The sequence below is a fragment of the Pezoporus flaviventris genome, unplaced genomic scaffold, assembly GCF_033815535.1.
Source record: "Pezoporus flaviventris isolate CSIRO_AGI_PZ_B2104156 unplaced genomic scaffold, CSIRO_AGI_Pfla_v1 ptg000036l, whole genome shotgun sequence".
Taxonomy (NCBI): domain Eukaryota; kingdom Metazoa; phylum Chordata; class Aves; order Psittaciformes; family Psittacidae; genus Pezoporus; species Pezoporus flaviventris.
The window spans coordinates 24,896,349-24,916,763 of record NW_026892584.1 but is presented as its reverse complement, the minus strand read 5'-3'; the positions used below and the strand labels follow the sequence as shown (position 1 = coordinate 24,916,763).

The 20,415-nt window shown below is 41.4% G+C and overlaps 2 protein-coding genes and 1 long non-coding RNA gene across 7 annotated transcripts in view; 1 reads left to right on the top strand and 2 right to left on the bottom strand.

Annotated features, from left to right (window-relative positions):
* MIPOL1 (mirror-image polydactyly 1) overlaps positions 1-10,146 on the bottom strand; it is a 194,945-nt gene extending 184,799 nt beyond the window's left edge. The window contains exons 1-2 of one of the 4 annotated variants that reach the window (XM_061463546.1): positions 9,756-10,129; positions 8,032-8,192 (exon numbers count right to left, since the gene is read on the bottom strand). The gene's annotated coding sequence lies outside the window, so the exon portion shown is untranslated. Of the gene's footprint in view, positions 1-5,259; positions 5,350-8,031; positions 8,193-9,755 lie in introns of those variants that run through there. The other 3 variants (XM_061463543.1, XM_061463544.1, XM_061463545.1) reach the window with 3 other exon arrangements.
* LOC133274399 (uncharacterized) overlaps positions 1-20,415 on the bottom strand; it is a 733,952-nt gene that overhangs the window by 548,556 nt on the left and 164,981 nt on the right. The gene's annotated exons all lie outside the window — the stretch shown is intronic.
* SLC25A21 (solute carrier family 25 member 21) overlaps positions 9,578-20,415 on the top strand; it is a 257,673-nt gene continuing 246,835 nt past the window's right edge. Inside the window, exon 1 of one of the 2 annotated variants that reach the window (XM_061463547.1) lies at positions 9,578-9,780. In XM_061463547.1, coding sequence (XP_061319531.1) covers positions 9,714-9,780 — 67 coding nt within the window. In that variant the 5' untranslated portion in view covers positions 9,578-9,713. Of the gene's footprint in view, positions 9,781-10,201; positions 10,506-20,415 lie in introns of those variants that run through there. The other variant, XM_061463548.1, reaches the window with a different exon arrangement.

Here is a 20,415-nt window from a genome sequence, read left to right as displayed (position 1 = left end):
TAATTCATTTCACACTTAACATTTAAATTAGTGCATAGCTAGCTGGAACATTACTATTTAAATGAACATATAACTTAAAGATCAAATTCTGTCTTCAACAGATTTACATAAAAGGACAGAAAGGATAACATTTGCCTACCAGCATGTGGATCTCCTTAACTCAATTTACTATGGATTTTATGGTGCAAAAAATTAATGCCCTCCAGAAGCTGAACTCATTACTAATTGTTTCTTCTAAACCCGCAGCAAAATCCCATGCTGCTGTGACCGATGGAAGTTCTGCTGTTCACTTAAATGGAAGTTGGATCAGTTCCTTCGTTTGCTACTCTAGCAAGTGATACTGAGCAAAATGATACCCTAGATGCTGTCTCGTCTTCTTTCTTATAAAGAAAAGACGCTATGAATCAGTCTTGTATATTTCATTCCCTACTAAAACTGAGAGCAACCTATTGATGATAATTTTAGCTACACATACAGCTGCCAACAGACTTGCACACCTTTTTCAACACAATTTTCCAGAATAACCCAGAGGAGACAGTCCTCCACTTCAGCAACAATAATGGAAAACAGCCCTTAGAGTCACTCATGGACCCTACTCAGCTATCCATAGCCTTCTCTACTCCATAATCCACAGAAGCATCCCTGCAAGTCATTTGGCATGTGTATATCACAGCAAACTCACAGCACAGGTACAATTAGCCTCCCAACAGATACCTCATCCAAAAAACTCCTGGAAAAAGAAAACAAGCTTTACACATATTCTGGTAGCTAACATAAAGTTGACCACAGGTCACAGGTTCTACAATTCTAGCTTTCAAAACAAAATCTGCTTTCAAAGCAATTAACTGAAGCCCTGAGCTTTAATTCCTCTCAAAAGCATGAAATCTGACATCACCTTTGACAAGGCTCGGACAAGTGTAATGGTGCACAGTGAATAATACAACAAGCCATTTTTACATGTAGATGTTCAATAACATACAAAGGAAACCCCTAAACCACACATACTGCATTACAATGGCATTCAGTTTAAGAGGTCATGCCTCTGTTGCTGGTATGCAAGACAGATGAGCAACGCCTGTTTCACACTTCATACAGAAAGACTCAAGAAATTCCATTTGAGAGATTTGTAACTAACACCCACAAACACTGCAAAAAGTTATAATCTGATTCACTGATACTATGAAAACAAAAAAACAATCCAAGCAATATTTCATGTTGTGGTGGACTGATCCTGACTGGATGCCAGGTGCCCAATGCTGCTCTATCAACTCCCCTCCTCAACTGTACAGGGGAAAAAATATAACAAAAGGTGCAAGGGTTCAGATAAGGACAGGGAGAGATCACTCAGCAACTACTGTCATGAGCAAAACATCATCAACTGGGGGAAATTAGTTTTATTTACTACCAATCAAATCGGAGAAGGGTAATGAGAAATAAAACCAAAACTTAAAAAACACTTTTCCCCCCACCCCTCCATTCTTCCTGGGCTTAACTGTACTCATGATTTTCTCTACCTCCTGCCCTCCAGGGGTGGAGCACAGGGAATGGAAGCTGGGGTCAGCTCATCACACATTGTCTCTGCTGCTCCTTCCTCCTCAGGGGAGGATGCCTCATGCTCTTCCCTTGCTCTGGCATGGGGTCCCTCCCACAGGAGACAGTCCTCCACAAACTTCTCCAACATGTATCCTTCCCATGTGCTGCAGTTCTTCATGAACTGCTGCACTGTGGGTCCCTGCCATGGGTGCAGTCCTTCAGGAAGAGACTGCTCCAGTGTGGGTCCCTGTGGGGTCACAAGCCCTGCCAGCAAACCTGCTCCAGTGTGGGCTCCTCTCTCCACAGGGCCACAGGTCCTGACAGGAGCCGGCTCCAGCATGGGCTTTCCACAGGGTCACAGCCTCCTTTGGTCATTCACCTGCTCTGATGTGGGGTCCTCCATGGGCTGCAGGCAGATATCTGCTCTAGCATGGATCACCATGGGCTGCAAGGGGACACACTCTGGTCTTCACCACAGGCTGTGGGGGAATTTCTGCTCTGGTGCATCTTCTTTCCTTCCTTCTTCACTGACCTTGGTGTCTGCAGAGTTGGCTCTCTCACATAGTCTCACTCCTCTCTCCAGCTGTAGGTTGTTGTGCATTAGTTTTATTTTCCCTTTCTTAAATACATTATCACTGAGGCACTACTATTTTTGTTGATGGGGTCAGCCTTGGCCAGCAGAGGGTCTGTCATGGAGCTGACATTGATTCTATCAGATAAAGGGGAGGCTTCTATCAGGTTCTCACAGAAGCCACCCCAGCAGCCTTCCAGCTACTAAAACTTTGCCACACAAACCCAATACACAAAACTAATTTCAAATTCTTTAATATAACAAAAGCCACCACTCTGTAGAAACTGCCAGTTTGCATTTTAACCTGTCCTTAAAAGAGGAAAGGCCACATCAAGAACCACCATAAAACAGAAAACAGAAGCCTGCTGTTGCTGTTACAGTTTCTGCATCATGAGGCTAGCAGGGAGCAGGCTGACCATCCTATTATCACTTAAAAAAACCTAATGGCTCAAAGCAGCAGAATTCATCTTAACAAATTAGTATACACAGCAGTTCTTCCCATAGCTGTATTTGTTCTGCAAATAAAGGTTTGATACTGTTTCTATTACCCCCTCAAAACCATTTTCCTTTAAAAGGAAAAGGCAATAGCCAGCAATTGTACTTTCAGGAATATCTGCAAGTTGCAACATTACCCTGTAGTTAAATCTGTTAACAGACTTCAGCCCAGAAGGTTTGGTTGGTTGTTTTAAAAGTTCTGTTGTTTTTTAAGTCTCAAAACAAAGATTAGGTAGCAAAAAAATCCCCTAGGATACGCCTCAGGTTCTCATGACTGATTTTACACTGTGATGAATAGGCAGGACTCTCGCCCCCTTCACCCTCAGCTCAGGTGTAACTTCTTGCTTTCAATTCTAGTGAATAATTTAATGACTCCTTCCACACAGAATTAATAAACCCATATTTTCTCTCCTCCCCCAAATCCTTCTTGCAAGCTCTGAAAACTTCCTTATGTTTTTATTAACCTAGGCACCCTCAAAAACTAAAACCACCACAAACCACAAAAAAATCTAGATGTGGGCATGAGGCATCAGCACTGTACTCCTATTTCTGACAGTTACACAATGCACTTGGGTATGTCTTACTGCAAGAGAAACAGGAAGCCTGACAATTACAAACTGTAATAGCAATCAGGCTCTAAAGAACTTGCTGTATCACTATATGAAAATTTGTAATAGCTCCAAAAAGGGTATATACAAATGTCAACAATAAGGTATCATTTACTAAATCTAAGACAGTATATAATCTTCCTGACTACAAGATCTACTAGTTTGACCTGAGAGTCACCAGTTGGAGTATTTAGAAGGAAAATACACAAAACCTCTAAGACTAGTGAAGAAATGGCCAGGAGGAAAAAACAGATATTCTGCTACCATATGTCCTCTCAACAGGCAGATATACCAAGTCCTAAGAGTGCTATAATCTCCCTCATAATGGTGTCACTCCCATCAGTGATCAGATGCAGCAGTGACTGCATAGTTTCAAACTCCTCCTCCTTCCCCAACACTTGCACCATCAGCTGTCCCTACTTTCTCAAACCCTGTACATAATTTTACCTTCCAGTCGCTCCGTTCACTTTCCTTACTGCAACCAGAACTGGAGTAACTTCTCCTTAGCTGGAGCGGCAAGACAATCTCATCACTTTTAAGAGCCTGAAATCAGCGCTGATCCCTGAATCGCTAATGGGCAGAAGAGCTTGTAGCCATCATGCTGATGGTGCCTCACTACTGTAGGCAGCTCAGTCTCACACACCTCATACATCTGAAAGACCTTGTCATGAACGACTACAGTTTGCCTACTTAAAAATAAAACCAGAGCTACCACATAACACAGAATGTTTAACTGTTATGACTTAGTTTTAACTCGTTATCCCCACAAGATATTTAAATATATGATGGCACTAACTTAAATAAGTAAATAATCCAAACAGGTGGTTTCATGTTGAACCAAAGTTGTATATTCCCAGAGCAAAACTGGCCAAGAACAGATGCTCAAGGGCAGGCACAAGAACAAGCTCAGGACACCACTGCATTTCTCTAGGACCTGCAAGTGCCACAACCCCCAGAATTTGCAGCTCTTGAGATCTGCTGGGCCAGAAGCACATTGCTGTGGTTAACTCATTTTTCTCCCATGACTAAAGCACTGCAATTTGAGGCTGCTCTAAAAGTAGTTAGAACTCACTGAAATATTAAAAAAGACACTATACCACTGCAGGCCACTTTGAATTCCCAAAATCAGGGTGAGCCAACTCCACCACCCAGCTCCAACCACCTCAAGCCCCTGAAATAGGAGACCCCCTAGTAGACCCAACTGTAGCTGTTCCACAGGCAGACACTGGAAGTGTGCTGCCTCAGATAAAACGGGCCTCTGGGTACATACACTGAATGTTTTCCCTTCCAACTGTTCGCACAGAGAAGCCATAGCCTTTTTTTCCTAAATTAAAAAAGACCTCCACACATTACGAAAGCAGACTAATATGGAACTTAGTAACTAGGAACTGAGATACACAACTCACTGGGAATTCCTAAAGAGCTTTTTTTAAAAAATCATAAATGTCTAAAAAAGCACAGACTGCAAACTTTATTTTGGCAAGATTTTTGTATGTTTTCTTTCTTTAAATGTATTGCTACTATTCCGAGTACCCTCCAGAGCTTGTTCTCACCTGACACTAAAGACCCAGCACCCACGTCCTGAGTTCTGCTCGGACCAGTTTCACCTCAGGTTCTCCAGGCAACCTTCCCAGCGCTGTCCCCGCTCCGAGGAGGCGGCAGACGGTCCGCCCCTGCCCTCCCCGCTGACCTGACAGACCCTGATACTCCAAAACGCGCATCCCCGCCTGGAAAACGTGCTTTCCCTCCTCTCCCACTGCACAGAGGCCCGTAGGCCGGGCAAGTTGGGGTTGCCCGGCGGCCGCAGGGCACGGGGTTATAGCAGTAACGCAACCAAGGGGCTGGCAGCCTACGTGGATCCACAGCCCGGCGGCGGCCCGGCCCAGGCGGCGACAACCGGTCAGGGCCTCTTGCCCGCGGGGAGACGGTGAGAGCACAGCGATCCCTGCGAGCGCCGCCGCCAAACCGCGCCGCAAGGGACGGGGCAAACTCAAACTCGAGCGCCGCGGAGCAGCCGCGGCCACCGCGGGAAAGGCCCCGCCACCCCGTTACCTGCGCGCTCCTCCCCCGCTGCCGGCGCGCGGGGAGCCCTGCGCCACCGCCTCCACAACAAAGCCCAAGAGCGGGCGGGCCCTGCTGCCGCGGCGCGAGGGGGGGCGGTAGGCTCTGCTCATGGGTGGCGCGGACGGTAGGCGTGGCGCGTGGGGTAGCGCCGCCCGGCGGGCGGGAGAGGCTGCGAGAGGCGAACCGCGGCGGTGAGGGCGGCACCGGGTAACGGGGAGTGCGGGAGCTCGCGGCTGGTTCGCGGCCGCCCTTCCTCCGCACGGGGAGAAGGCGTTTCCTTTTCGGGGGCTGGCACGGAACGGCATTCCCCCCGCGGGGATACAGTAATCTCGAAGGGAGACACAAATCCTGCCGGGGCGGTTAAGGAGGCATATGTCGTGGCGCACATGCAGTGGTTTGGGAAGAGGCCATGTGGAAATGGTACTAAGCCTAGAAGTGCTTTAGGAAACCTGCACACCGGGAAGAGTGACCTTCGCGGGGAGCAGAGAGAGGGTAAGGGAAGCATGCCACATAAAAAGAGAGACTTCCAGCAGGAGAATTACTTGTGTTGAGGTGAATAGATTCAGGGTTTCAATATTGTGAGACAACAGTCTCCTAACAATAGCAGAGTTTACTTTTTTAAGGACCAGGTGTTCTGCTATTGTGTTAACACAAATCTATGTAAATTCTATGTGCTCTGAACAATTTTTTCTTTTTTCTTTTTTTTTTTTTTTTACATCCCTTTTGTTGCAAAGACACCTTCTCCAGGAAACAGATCTGACCAACCAGTTTCTGCACCTTCTGATCAATTCCAAATTCTCTTTACTGTTGAACTACTGCAGCAAGCACACTTCAACACTAGATGCATGGAGAGACCTGCATCTCGGGAACAAAAAAGCAGTGATGTTCCAGCATCTGCTTTCTGATGATACAGAACACTGGAGACTTGATGATCCTGCTGTATTTATTGAGCAGCAGTCTAAAAGAGGCAAACCAGGGGAGCTAAGGCAAATGTTAATGAAACACTGAAGTTGAGATTTTAATTAATTAAAGGTCAGCACATTTAAAATTTATTCATTTAAGGGAGTTACCCTGTATTCCCACAGCAATCCCCACTCTGTTCTTGCACAGATCAAAGAATTCAAGTTACTGTTTATTTGCTGATGCATGCAAATTACATAACTGAATGTTATACCTTTTTGCAACTGGATCTTGGTCTTTTAACACTTTATCAACACTTCCCTGTATATTTCCTATGTTCTCATACATTTCTGCTGAAGCAGAAATAAAGGTGGTTTTCTCTAATCTTTGTTCTAAGTTACTAAAAGCTACATTTCCTTTCAAGATTGGAACCTTTATTCAGTTAGCAACATCTGTTGCTAAACTGTCACAAAATACTTGCAGACACTCCGTAAACCAACATACCGGAACAGTATTACAACTTAGAATCATAGAATAGTTAGGGTTGGAAAGGACCTTAAGATCATCAAGTTCCAACCCCCCCTGCCATGGGCAGGGACACCAAACTTCATGAAAATAATTTCCCAAAGATACTTTTACAAAGTTTTGGCTTCCAAATACTACTGTGCCTGCAATCTGCTCTCAAAACAAGAAAACATGTTTTGGAAAGGTCTGAGAAGTGATTCCCAGGCAAGTCTGTGAGGGGGATGAAAACACTGCAGTTTTAGAACCTTGCACAGAAACCCCACTTGTAGGATCCTGTTGAAGGATCTTTCCTGCTCAAAATGTTCCTCATGTGAAAAGCACTGGGATTTTGCTGGTAGAAAAAATAAGTTCTTTCCTAGTGAATAAGGAGGATGGTTAAATGAGTTGAATCTTCTTGTTTCTGATAGGTTTTCACGATTTTGCTTAATGTATTTCCAGATTCTTTCCCTCAGTTGAACAATAACCTTTGTATTTCCATATAGCCAATCCAGGGAGCTGTGATCTGAGAACTCTGTCTTTGACAATACTATCAAACAAACTGCACTGCTTTCTGCCTCTATTAAATAAATAATGGCATTTTAATCCCAATCTAAAATATATTTCCCCTTTTATTTACATATATTTTCTCATTTACTAATTAATCTCTTTGGTTATGCAAACTCCATCCACCAGAATGCTGGAACACTTATTTTTTTCCTGTCTATCAACTTTAGGCATGTCCATTTTCACTTTTATACTAAATATGTGCCTTTCTTCCCAGTGGACTTCTTCCTCAACTCTTTTCCTTGAGGAAAACATAGTATTATTAAAAACAAAATGCATATTTCTCTTGTACTTTGAAGGTATTTTTTCACAACTGGAGAGCAAGGAAAACCAGCACATACTCTCTTTGACTCTGCTATGCTACATATATTCCTGGACACAGACTCATGAAATCCTGATTATAGCAAAATGCCTCTGGTATGCCTAGGATTCACCATGCCTAAGATTTTATCTTAAAGTCACTACCACAAAGGTTTTAAATGAGCATCTATTTTACTAAACTAAAATGTATCCAGACAGCAGACTGCAGTTAAATACCTATCTCAGACATGGAAAACGGCGCATAAATCCACTGTTCAGACATATGAAACGTCTAACAATATGCTTCTTAAGGAATAGAGAAAGAACTAGGTACCAATATTTGCCTTTGGTAGCTGTGCTGCAGGATGCATAAATGCACCTAGTTACAATTTATGCTTTGTATTTAGCATAAACTGATGCCCTTGTAAGGTAACAAGTGTCTATCTCTTCTTTTAGCAGAAAGAAGTTGAAAAATAAGGATGTAAAAACTACTTTTCTTTTCCTGCTCATTTGAAGAGGTGCCAGTAAATCTAGCTCCCTATTTTCACTTCAAGATGCTCAAGATCACACACGGAATTCAGAATTGCTTTGAAGATACTGTGAAGGATTTCTGATTCAAAACGAATATCCTTGTCTGTGTGAACACTGTAGAGCTATTGACAAGAAAGAAAAAAAATTAATCCCAAATTATCCATGTGACAGGTTAAACAGACAGCGTAGCATCTTATTCAAGAGGCGTTTCCTTAAATCCATCTTCTTAACTCTAATAAACATTCCCTTGAAATCAACCATAGCTTTGTTTTTTCCCCCAAACAATGTAATTGAGCTTGTACCCCTGATGGCTAGCAAAGAAGCAAAGGTTGAGCTCAGAGTGGACAAGCCTTCCTTTGAGGCAAGAAAAGTCAGCAGTGCCAGAGGCTGTGGGCTACATGCAAAAGGGGGAAACAGAGCAGAATACAAGAAACCACAGTGCTATTCAAAGTTAGGGGCAAGAGAAGAAGTGGAGATAAGGAAAAAGTCTTGACAGCAAACCCAAGAGTTTGACTAGTACAACAAGGTGAGTGATAGAGCAGGGAAAATAAAAGACCACATACAATGCTGCATCTGTTTCCAACTTTTGCAGGTTCCAAATCCACATAAACATTTAGGTATTCAGTTGTTGATTAAGTGCTTAAGCTGTACTTTATTAACCTGAGTGCCATTTTGAATCTGGCTGTAAGTCAGAAAGACCGTCTGTACTAGTAAACACAAAGGATCTGTGCCCATTCTCTGGCTCTGACAATAAATGTCCTTGTGTGTTCTGCATTCATATGGCTTGAACTGTCTTCACCTCCAATGTTGCTGCCTCTGGGGATGTGCACATGCTGTCCCCAGCTAAACCCTGGCATCTTGTGGAAAAGTACGGTGTGGCCTTGGTGGAAGCAATGCTGGAGACTGTCAGCAATGACACTGACTGTGCCAGCACTCAAGCCCATTCCCTGGCGCTGCTGTTTCGTTTACTAAAATGGGTCAACAGATCTGCGTAACACATGCAACAGCCACTCTCCAAAGGACAAAATAACCTATGCCCTTTGAACACCAAAGAGTTGGAACCAGAGCCTGAAGGTTTTAAAAGAACAGAAAGAGAGCCGCTGAGTCAAGTGGTACCACCGACCCTTCCCAGAAAAGGAGCACCAGGGGAGCTGAAGGTGTTAGCTGGGTCCCAGCAGCAGTGGGGAGTAGGACTTCAAGTGTGCTCTGTATGGCACCAACCCCAAAGCGAGAAGTACACGGCACAAACCTGAGGTGACAGGCCTTCCCCCATCAGCTCACCGAGGGGCCGCCAGAGCCTGCCTCCCTCCCCAGCTCTGCCCGAGAGAGGCAAGCTACCGGTTTCCCGGCTAGAAGGGATCCCAGAGCCCTATCCCCACCGTCATCGCCAGCAAGCTGCGAGCCCGGGGCCGCCCTGTGACCGCCGGCAGCTAAAGGCCGCTGCGCGACCGCACGTGGGGGCCCGGCCCGCTTTCCCGCCCCGCCCGGCATTGCCGAGGCCCCCCCTTCCCCCGCAGATAACCGCGGCTCCCGCCTCCCCCCCTGCTCTTCTCCCACCCGCCCAGCACGGAGCCGGCCCCAGCTCCGCAGCCGCTCTCCAGGCGCTGGTTGCTTCTCGCTGCGGCATCAGCGAGCGAGCGGGGATGGCTCGGAAACCCGGGAGCTTTCTGCAGGAGGCCTCTCACCAAGTCGTCGCCGGAGGCTCGGCGGGTAAGTGGTGCGTTCCTCCTGGACGGGGAGGGTCTGCCCGTCCCCCGCCGGCGCTCCGCCAAGCTGAGGTGAAGACGACCCCGCCGCCGCCCGCCCCCCCACGCTCTCCTCAGGCGCAGCAGCTGTGGCGTGGAACGGCCTGGTTCAGTGGCAGCTCCTCCCCCAGCGAGAGGCGCAGGCGGGCGGACCCCTGATGTGGCCCGGGGGTCCTGGGGGCGGGTGCGACGCGGCTGTAGCTGGTGTGATGGTGCTCGGCCCCCCGCGGGCGTGAGGGAGCCCTTCCCGGGCCTGCGGTGTATCTCCGTTAAACACATCGTACAGCCCCGCGGATGATAAGGGGGGCCCCCTCCAACGGTAACAGCCAGTGGTGTCCCCTTCGGTGGGTGCCAGTTTCCTTACTCGGAGCGGGCTCGTAGCTGCCGCAGCCGCCCCTGGCGCCTTCCCCGTTTCGGACGCGTCCCTTCTAGACTCCTCGCTGGTGTGTCGTGGAGGAGCCCACGCAGGGCTACAGTGGAAATGCGTTTCTGTGTTTTAAAACTTTAAAGAATGTCGAGGTTACTGATTCATCACGTTATTTGTACTTCGAACTATAGGTGTCAAAACGGTATGCATCTGTTTAGCAATGAAAGTATTACTAGTTAATTTTTTGTTTGTTTCTTCTATCTGAAACATTTAAGTTAGCTTGCGGTGTAGGCAACATTTACAAAATATCCTGCTCTTCCAGTGTATATATGTAAATCCTGTGAGCATTTCAACTATGCAATGTGTTCTTAAGTGTTCTTTAGTATCTTTTGGGGTCCAAATGCTGTTTGCCGTGTTTTACATGAGAGGAAAGCTGCACAGTGATGTTGGTGTGTCTTATGTAATGCTTCAGTGTAATGCGTGCAAGCAAAATTCTCCTGTGTCCTGCATGGCTGTGATGCTGCGTGTGAGCTGGTGTTCTGTTCCCTCTAATTCCCCTGCTGCTAATTCCACTTTTATGCATTCCTGCCCACAACATATATTTGAGCGCTTCCCTTTCATGCTCATGACTGCATGTCCTTTGTTTTCAGCATTCTGTTTTGATACAGAGAGATTTCACAGCAGAAGCAGAGATGTGTTGTCCTGTCCCTTCCAGTGTATTATATGACTCTGTTTAGTTCCTGCAGCTGTGGAAATTCTAAAGCTTTTTTAGATTCTGCTTGGTACCAGCCCCTCCTTCCCTTAGGAGAGAAAGGGAGGCTTTAATCTGTACTAGCCCATTGAAGGCCTTTCATACATGAAGGGATAATGAGTTGTTTTGCTGCCAGATGTTTTGCAAGATGACATATTTGTCTGCCCATAGCAGTGGGCCTGTGCCTTGATGATTCAGATTGATCTGACTTAGTATCTTTCCATTCTCTGGCAGTAGACTGTTTACAGGCTTTGTTCTTAGAAGGACAGACAGTTTGGATAACACACTAGAAAGAAAACTGTCATTTAGATAAAGGGCAAAGTTTTACAGAAGGGTTAGAATTGAGAAAAGTGTGTTTGGTGGTGTAGGGAAAAGACAGCATGAAAACTATTTGATGATCTGATAGGCATAGATGTTAAGGTGAAAGAATTTTCAGTTTAAGAAGACAACTGGTCTGCACCTAACACTTTTTTTAAGGTATAATGTGAGATGCCTGTTGATTCTAGTGCAGAGGCATACTGTTAGAAGATGCTTGCATCCTTTTGCTTAGTCTTGTTTCAGGCAGGTTCCTCAGCTCCATCACTAACCAACCTTAAATCTGTACTGAAATTCCTACTTATTGGTTTTGAAATAAACCAGGGAGAATTGTTCTTTAAGTCTGAACAACACTAACACTGTACTCGATGGATTAGTGAATGTGTGAGTTAAAGTGGGATTAGAGGGAAATGGCTCAAGCTTGAAAACTTGCTTCTCAGATGCTTAAACCTCAATGGTGGCTTTCTTGGTGGTTTGTTGAGAAGACAGAAGAGGAAATCTGTAGCTTTGAGGTCTACAGTCTAAAGGTTAAATTTCTCAGGCAAGTGTGGATCCAACATCAAAAGGTGGAAGCAGGAAGGAAAGGATGGAGAAACGAGTTGTTGAGGGTGTACTTGAGTGTTGTATTTCATCCTAGTGTGGGCTTTGATTGACAGACTTAGTTTCCCAGTATCACTTTAGACAACCTGTATTGCTTTTGGCTGCCTCTGCAGAAGGACATAGGGCTTTTATAGGTGCTTTGTTATATTTACTGGCTTCATGTGAATGTCCCAGCTATCCTCGAGTGGCTTTGCTGCCTGTACCAGAGCCTAGTATTTAGAAGATTAAAAAAAAAAAAATAAATAAAATTCTGGTGAACTGATGTTTAGATTTTTAAAAAGTTCTGGTCATCTTAACTCATACAGTTAAGCACAAGGAATGTATGAAGGTGTTTGTAAGAAAGATGCAGTAAGTTGGTTTCTTTGACAAAATGATAGGAAAGTAGCAAGGTAGTAGAAGAATGAGCTGCACAGCAGAATATGTGTTATTAAAAGGTAAGAAATGTTGTATGTGTAGCTAAAATGAGAGGTTATTTAGCATCAGCATGTCTGATGCAAAAGGATCTGATAAGAATCGATTCTGCTAGGTCAAGTGGAAAATGATTAGAGATAAGCCAGAGCTGTCAGAACAGGAAGAAAGGGATTTTTTTAAGGTTTACAGAAGATGACAGGACTTGTTCATAGACTTAATAAAGACAGGGGAAGGGGAAAGAAAGAAATCAAACATGACCTCTAGTCTACAGGACCGATAAAATGGAGGATACTGGCATGCTGAAGGAAAGAGAAATGAAAGTATTCAGTGTTGTAAAGGAAAAGATTTAAACATACCATTTCTAAGGGAAAGAAAAACTTTAATGGCTCTCTGCTATAATTGAATGGTAAATCTCAAGCATGACAGGACCCTGTGCATACTTCATGTCTGCGGGAAGAGGTCCATCTGCTTCCATGTGTCTCATAATTTGCCTTCATATTGAAAGCTCTGCTTCCTGAGCATATACTCAATCTTAAATCTCATCAAAGTCTTACTTGGTCTTGGCTTACGTTCTTTCTGCTGGCATTCAGTTTGTTCTCATTTTTCAGATTCCTGAATGGAGGTTAATAGCATGATTGAGAATATTTGGTTTTGTCTGCTTGCCTGGGTGCACAACAATACTGAAGAACAAGACTGAAATGCAATTGGGGCACTTCGTTAGTAAGTTTCATCCCTTCTAGTACAGTGAATTGCAGGCATACTCCTTTTCCCTAGTGGTTAATTAGTAAACCAAGGCATGTGTGGAATTTATAGGAGAAAGAAAACAGAAAATAAAATCTAAACTAAGAATCACTGTGGAAAGAACAACTTGAGAATCTTTAATTGATTTCCTTCGAGTTACAGCAATTCTTTAAAAAAGGGTAGTTGAGAAATTCAGTCAATGCAGGGTTCAAGTTACAGGAAGAATTGTTTCACTAATTCCCAAGGATTTAAAAAATCCTTGGTTTTTCTGCCTGTGTGGAAAAGACAGGAATTGTTGCATCCAAAGGCAATGGACACTTATGTCCTCATGGAGAGGAACTGAATATTGCAAAGTGTGTTGTGTGATACCCAGGTTGTCTTGTAACAGAGTCTTGAGTCAGTTTGAATGATGAAGTGCAAATGTCATCAAAACAATTGCATGGATGACCCTTGCCTGAGTGAAGGGAAGTAGCTGAATATAACTACCCCAAAACTTCTAGGGTGCTGTTGCTTGGTATAAGTGTGTTCTTGTTTTTCTGTAAGTAGGAAACAAAGGCTGCAGATGGCAACAGTTAGCTAAAACCACAGGTAACATAATTTCATTTCTATTTAGTTTGTATGATCACCTCTTTCTTCTGTACATGTGCAAATAAATATATAAATATTTTTAATTTTGAGGTTAAAAATTTGAAGAGTTTATTTAACATATCTATATGGCGTTTTTCAAATCTGTAATACTGAACTCATCTTTAAGTACTTTTCTGCTGTAATTAAGAGTTTCTTTTTTTAATTCCATTTAATACATGAACATGGTCTGTTGGCTCTCTCTTATATGGGAGAGATAGAATAAAAAGAGCTTTTAAAAAATTAAGATAATCAGAGGTGGCCTTTTTCCTCTTTTTCTTCATATTTTCATGAAAAAGCAGGGTTTCTACTTGCTTTCTGGACCTCTTGGCTTCAATTTTTTTGTTTTTTTTTTTTTTTTTTGAGAGTTAGGTTCCCAGCTGCATTGAAATCTAATAGGATTTGAGAGTCTAATTATCTTAAGCTCTTTTGAAAGTCCAAATCTTTTCTTTTGAAAGGTGTTTTAATTCAGGAATAGACAAAGTTCATTATTCTTCATAGCAGCAACTCCTTTAAACCACATTGTTAAGCAGGTAAGCCAATAGAGTAAGGCTGTCAGATGCAAATACAGTATTAAAAACAGTGTTTGGAATTGCCATCACTAGAGGCATTAGGCAGACAAATGTCATAACAATGTATGGTAGCCAGCATACTCTGTGAAATACTTCAGGTTATTTGGTCCCTGTGAATGAGAGGAGTGTGATACATATAGAGGAAGCACTTTTAAACAGCAGGAGAATTGATTAATTCTCCCTCCCCCAGGTGTTTCGCTAATTTGTTTTGATTATTTTGCTGACATTTTTCTGGGAATTTAAGTTAGGGTGAGTGTCCTATGTTAAGTGCTTTTTTTCTTGCTTTTTAAGCTATGCAATTGGCATTACTGTGTTTATTGTTTCCTGACATGTTACTAAATTACTCACTGCTCATAGGTAATTTCAACTAGCTAAATAAGCTAAACATCATAACTATCTTGACTTGAAACCACAATATTTTAAAGTGCTTAAATCTTCCTCTTTCTGAAGTCTCTTAAGGCTGAAATATTACCTAAGACAACAGTATGTGCTCACTGTCTTTCGCTGCCTGTATTTGGCATTTTGGACCAACAAAAACTGTTTAGATTAAAAAGTGAAGGGTGAGAAGCAGCTAAATAGTATTAGTTTCAAGGAAACAGGTACCCCAAGGGTTTTGAACTTGTTCATACCAGTGAGCCAATTTTCTCTGCTAGGCTGAGAAATTGATAGTGTGCTACCTGGTGCTGTACTTAGAGCTTTGAAGGAGAGTTGCTTGGTTGGGAGTGTGGTCAGGAGAACGTTAGGTGAGAGACCAAAGAGACCAGAGAAGACCAAAAGTAGATTGTGTGTAAACTGAGACATTGGATATCCTGAACCTTCTCAAGTGTGTTCCCAGCGATGGGGAGGACATAGTAACTGTCAGGAAGTTAAGACTGGGAAAGATTTGAATGTCTCTGCTCAGACAGCCATCCCCCCTATGGTGTGTTTAATGAAATGTGTGAAAAAGAAAATGTAAAATACCTTTTCAAGGTCTATGCAACCACTATTACTTTCATTGTTAAACAGTTCAGAGAGGAAATACAGTATTTGGGACAGTTTGACTTCAGTGGGTTACTGTGATAAGGAACAGTCACCAGAAAAGCTCACAAAAACTGATGCTAGTTTGAGGTCAGGGCGGTCAAATTGCTGCCTTTGGTCTCCTGGGTATTTAAAAGCAAGATAAAATGATATTTTTCATTTCATGAGAATGTACCTCCATGCTGCAGACCAGTGCAGTGAACAGCTAGCTGGGGGTATGCGGATTGCCATGTAATTAACCAGTTGCAGTTACCTTGTGAACATTCCTCTGCGGAAATTAAGAGTATCTTCCCGCCTACTACAGCATTTCAGACTTGAATTCTGTAAATAACAGTTTTCAGTCTCTAAGCCTCCCCTTTTCTACCAGCTGATAATAGTAAAAATTCACTCCTGAATCCAAAAGGTAAATTGGACTGTTTGCTTCTTATATGTCTTCCCTAAATAAAAGGAGTGTGAGGTTGCCTCAGAAAGCCTTGTTTAATTTTAGTGTAAACTAATGAAATCCTTACAGGATTTCAGATGCTGTGATGACTATGCAAAGCTGGCAACTAGCAAAATTTCTCTAAATTTTCAGGCAGTTTAGTAACTTGAAGAAACAATATTTTTGCAATGAAGTTTTAGTTTAAATGAAACAACTGAAAACCTTTGTTATGTAGTGTTTATTTAGGGTGAACTGGATCAGGTCGTTGCAGCATGCTAACAAGTTATGAACACCCATTTAGAACTCTTAAATGTGTTTCAAGCTATGTGTTTTTTTAAATGTAGTAGCTTTTATATGGGGGTTAAGATACAAAGTAATTCTTACATGTTTATATAATACTGACAAAAACTAAAAAAACAAGGCTTTTCAGACCATGTTGTGACGCCTGGTTTATGCTTAGTACTTTCTGCAGAAACTGGGACCTTGGAATCAAGAATTCAAGAATTTTTTGGTCTGTGGACTCAGAAATTGCTCATACCAAACCGCCTGTGGTGGTGTCTTGCTCTGATACTGTTGGTTAGAGCATCCTGCAGCAAACTCATCAGTCCCATTCTGCCTTTGTTTCAAGGGAAACACTAGGAAGAGCAAGTAGTTGCCTGAGCTTTATTTAGTCTGGCATGTTAGCCAATGGGGACAAAAATTCTGGTGCACAGAATATTCCATGGGTGTGCAATAAGACACTTATCCTTAAGATTTTATGTATGTGGTAAACCTAAGGTCTTTGAGAACTGTTACACATTTTCTGTTGTTTTTAGTGTAACAAGTTTGCTGTTAAAAAAAAATAATAAAACCCAACAACAACAAAGAAAAAATGACAGAAATACAACTCCCCCCCTCCCCCAAAAGCCAAAAAAAACCCCTACCAAAGCCAAACATAAAAGCCCCCAAATAAAATAAAAATTGACTGAACAACCAATCCCAAACTTCAGAAACTAATGAAATTACTTATCCTCATTTTCTCTGTTACCCACAAGATGGCAGTGTAGTACTACAATAAGATGCTAAATGTGGTGATTGGTATGGGTGGAGGATGAATAAAAAAAGTATGTTGAAGCTGTTGCAGGTGAGATTAACGTATATAATTTTTGATGATAATATGTGAAAGCAAATCTTAGATGAAAAACAAATAATGGTCAATAAATTCTGATTTAGTATATGTACTGCAAAACCAATGACACTAGTTTTGATTTTCCTTGAGTCAGCCACAGGAATTGTAAATGTTGATACATCACTGGTCAAGGTCAAAAGATGGTCTTAAGGCTAAGATACCACATATAAATCAGAAAACTTGGGATAAAAACCTGGCTCACTGGAATCACTGTTCAACTAGCTGCTGATTTCTACACAGCAAAGACTTTGTCTTGATTATTTTAATTGTACCATATTTTTTGTGATATTGACGAAATCTCTTCAAACTCTCATTGCCCATTTATAAACAAAGTGAAGACTGCTGTTACATTCTGCTGTAAGCCTATGTTAACTTCTTTCAAGTGCTGGCAGGAATAAGACCTACAGCAAAGCTTAAGGATCTGTACTTCTTCAGAATAAACTAAATATTTTGTTGCAACTCTAAATATTTTGTTGCCAGATTTCCAACATAAAGAATATTATAGAATAGTATGTATTATACATATAAAAGCATGCCTGTTGTAAAGTTTATAGGCAAAAACGCTTTGTCTTTAGAGGCAGTTTCGAGAAGTTGATACACCCTCTGTTAGCAAAGATTATATTGGGGTAAAGAAAGTTTTTTCATTACTGTGTTTATTGTTTCATCAGTTGTGCTTAGGGACAGATAGTCCAATCCATGTTAACTTGTCATACCACAAAGGCTAGTTACATAATAATAAAATTCTAATGTATAGAAACAAAGCATGCTATTTTTTAGTAGCAGTGCATGTGTTTCTGTGGCAGCACTCTAGAAAGGAAAATGAAAACTGATTTTGGCTATTTCTCTGCAGGACATTTATTATTATTGTCTGTGATATTAAAAATTCTCCTTTAACTGTAGCTCTATTTCTGTGACATTACCTTGGATGTTCTTATGTAGACATTCACTTGTAAGCATTCTTTCTTATGCATGTTAATTTTCTATTTCAAGCTAGCAGGGTAGTAGGCACTCAAAGTAATACCACTGAGACTAGAAGAACTCATTTGTTACAAGATTGACTCTGAAATTCTCTCTGAAAAATTGATATATTAACATAAACTACTCCGACTGGCCTAAGTATTATGATTAGGGTTGGTATGAATTAAAAGTGCTAAAAGAGCTGAAGGCAAGTAGGAGAAAACTCTCTGCCTTTTCAGGTAGTGATGTGACTCCTGGAACCTGGAAGTCTTAAAAATCAGTATCAGGGGTGCCTCTAAGCACTTTCAAGTATCTGCATCTTGATCATAAAGACCTTAAATTTGTTCTGCTTTAACTGGAGTAGAAAATACATAATTTTTTTTTTTTCCCATCTTGGGAAGATTGAATTGGCATTTGCTGCCTATGCAAACTATCACTTGTCCTATTGATGGATAAAATAAATCAATCCTGTTTTTTTTTATAATTGGAAGCTCTCATGCTCTGATGCCTTATTGTCATTTATGCAAGACAGTGTTAAATATCGGTCATTATAAAATAGTAGCTTCTGTACTGAAAGTTTGTAGTACAGGTCAGCTGCTTTGGTTGTGTTGAAAGCTTGAATAGTTGCAGGATAAGCACCTGACATTTTTCCTGCAGCTTGCTTTGTCCCGAGGCCTCATTGCAATTAAACATAATTTCACCAACATTTGAAACATCTAAGGCTTCAATCGTCTATAGTGGTGATTTTCTGATGAGAAAATATAGTTATCTCTGAGAGAGTCTGAATGTTGTTGAGAAGTCCCACCCATACAGTGGGGAAGGAAACACAGGAATAATTGGCCTTTAGATCTGCTTTTCAGTCATTGAACTACACTGTTAACAGCTGCTTTTGCTTTTCCTCTATGTCCTTTTCAATCTGCCAATTTTTTGGCAGGAAATATAGTTTATGGGTCATCTTTCAGCTTTTAGTCAATGGATCATTTCCCAGTTCAGTGTGTTATTTTAGTTTCCTGGGACTTCTGCTGTTTTTATTATACTGAAGCGTGCTGATGTGCGGCTGGTGTCGCGAAAGATCAGCACGACTGAAAGCAAAAGGAGAGTCTTAGTAGTACTTTCAGTTTGAGAAAATTCTTAACACTATTTTTCTGCCTCTTAGAGGTAATTCTGAGTGGTTTTACAATAGGGTTAAGTTTTACTTATTTTTCTATTACTAACCCTTATTTCTTAATGTTAGTTAGAGTCTCGATTTTCAAAATTAATTTATATTTTGACTGTATTGTAAATACTGCTAACCTTTATTTTTTTCAGCTGACACCAGGTAGCATACTGACCTTCATAAAAGATGAGGGGCATAGTAAAAAAAAAACAAAATGATGTTTCTGACTGCCAAAACCATGGACACAGAAATGAAATTTAACTATTATGGCTATTATGATATTTGATGTCTTTTCCAGCTTGTAGAGTCCTGCTCTTCACTTATTTCCAGGTCTGTGGTTACAGAGCCAAAGCAATGGGGGTTTTAAGGTATTATATTGTATGGATAGCAGCTTCATTGTCTTCTCCTAAATGGATTAGGATTCTGGATGGGATTGGGGCTGTCAAATGAGGTAGACATGATTGCTACTTACTCATTATACCTGTTAGTAAAAATTTTACATAGTAATGCTGTAATGGCTGACTGTATAATGAGACAGTTCTTGCTTAAAACAGCCTCTTTACTCTGTTTTTATTAAGCAGTGATGAAAATAAGTATCGAGATGCAATATGCTCTTGGTGGCATATTCTTCCTTAGTGTGAAATATGATGATGGCTATCCTGGATGACAAAAAGGAAACAAATCAATCTCTTTTGCTGATTCGTCATCAAACTTTTCTCCTTTCTGAAAAATTATACTACTTAATAAAAAAAATACAGCTTTATTGATTACTCATTTCTAAAAGGGAGGAAGAAAGCATATGCACCTTCTGCAAGTATAAAACAATGAATGCTGTTAGCAACTAGACTAAATGGAAAGCAATGTCTTATTTAGAGTATGAAACTCTTCTAAGTTAATGTCCATAAAGTTTAAATTAGTTCAGACTTTTCTTATTAGAATAAATGTTTCCTTTTTAAAAAGCATGATAATCATAATCAAGACTAAATTTGTTCTGTTATTTATTTTCAAAATGATTGTACATGTTTAGCAGACTTTTGATTTAAATCCCTAGGGATATATTGGAGACAGATGTTTAGATGACCTCATGTTTAAAGTAAAGTTATATTTGGACACTAGATTAAATTTTTCCTTTAAATCTTTCCTTATATGTTAGATTGTGGAGGGGTGCGGAAAGTATTGAAAGATTTATGTTGAAAAGGTACTGCTTTATTTTTGAAGGAACTTATTAGAGTTCAGTAGATTTTATTTTGAGGGACCCTCAAAAGCCCAAAATGTCTGATTATGAAGCAGTATGTTTACAAATAAAAATATTGTTTCTCATTGGAGAGCTAAATGGGAAACAGACTTCGAAAGTTCCTTGAATTCAAAAGCAAATTTGCCATGTCATTTATGCCTTCCCCCAGACTTGTTGAAGGCTATGGTAAAACTTAAAATGTAGTATCAGTTGAAGACTGCATAATAGGACATAACAGTAGCTAGTATTTTTTACTTCTGTTTTTA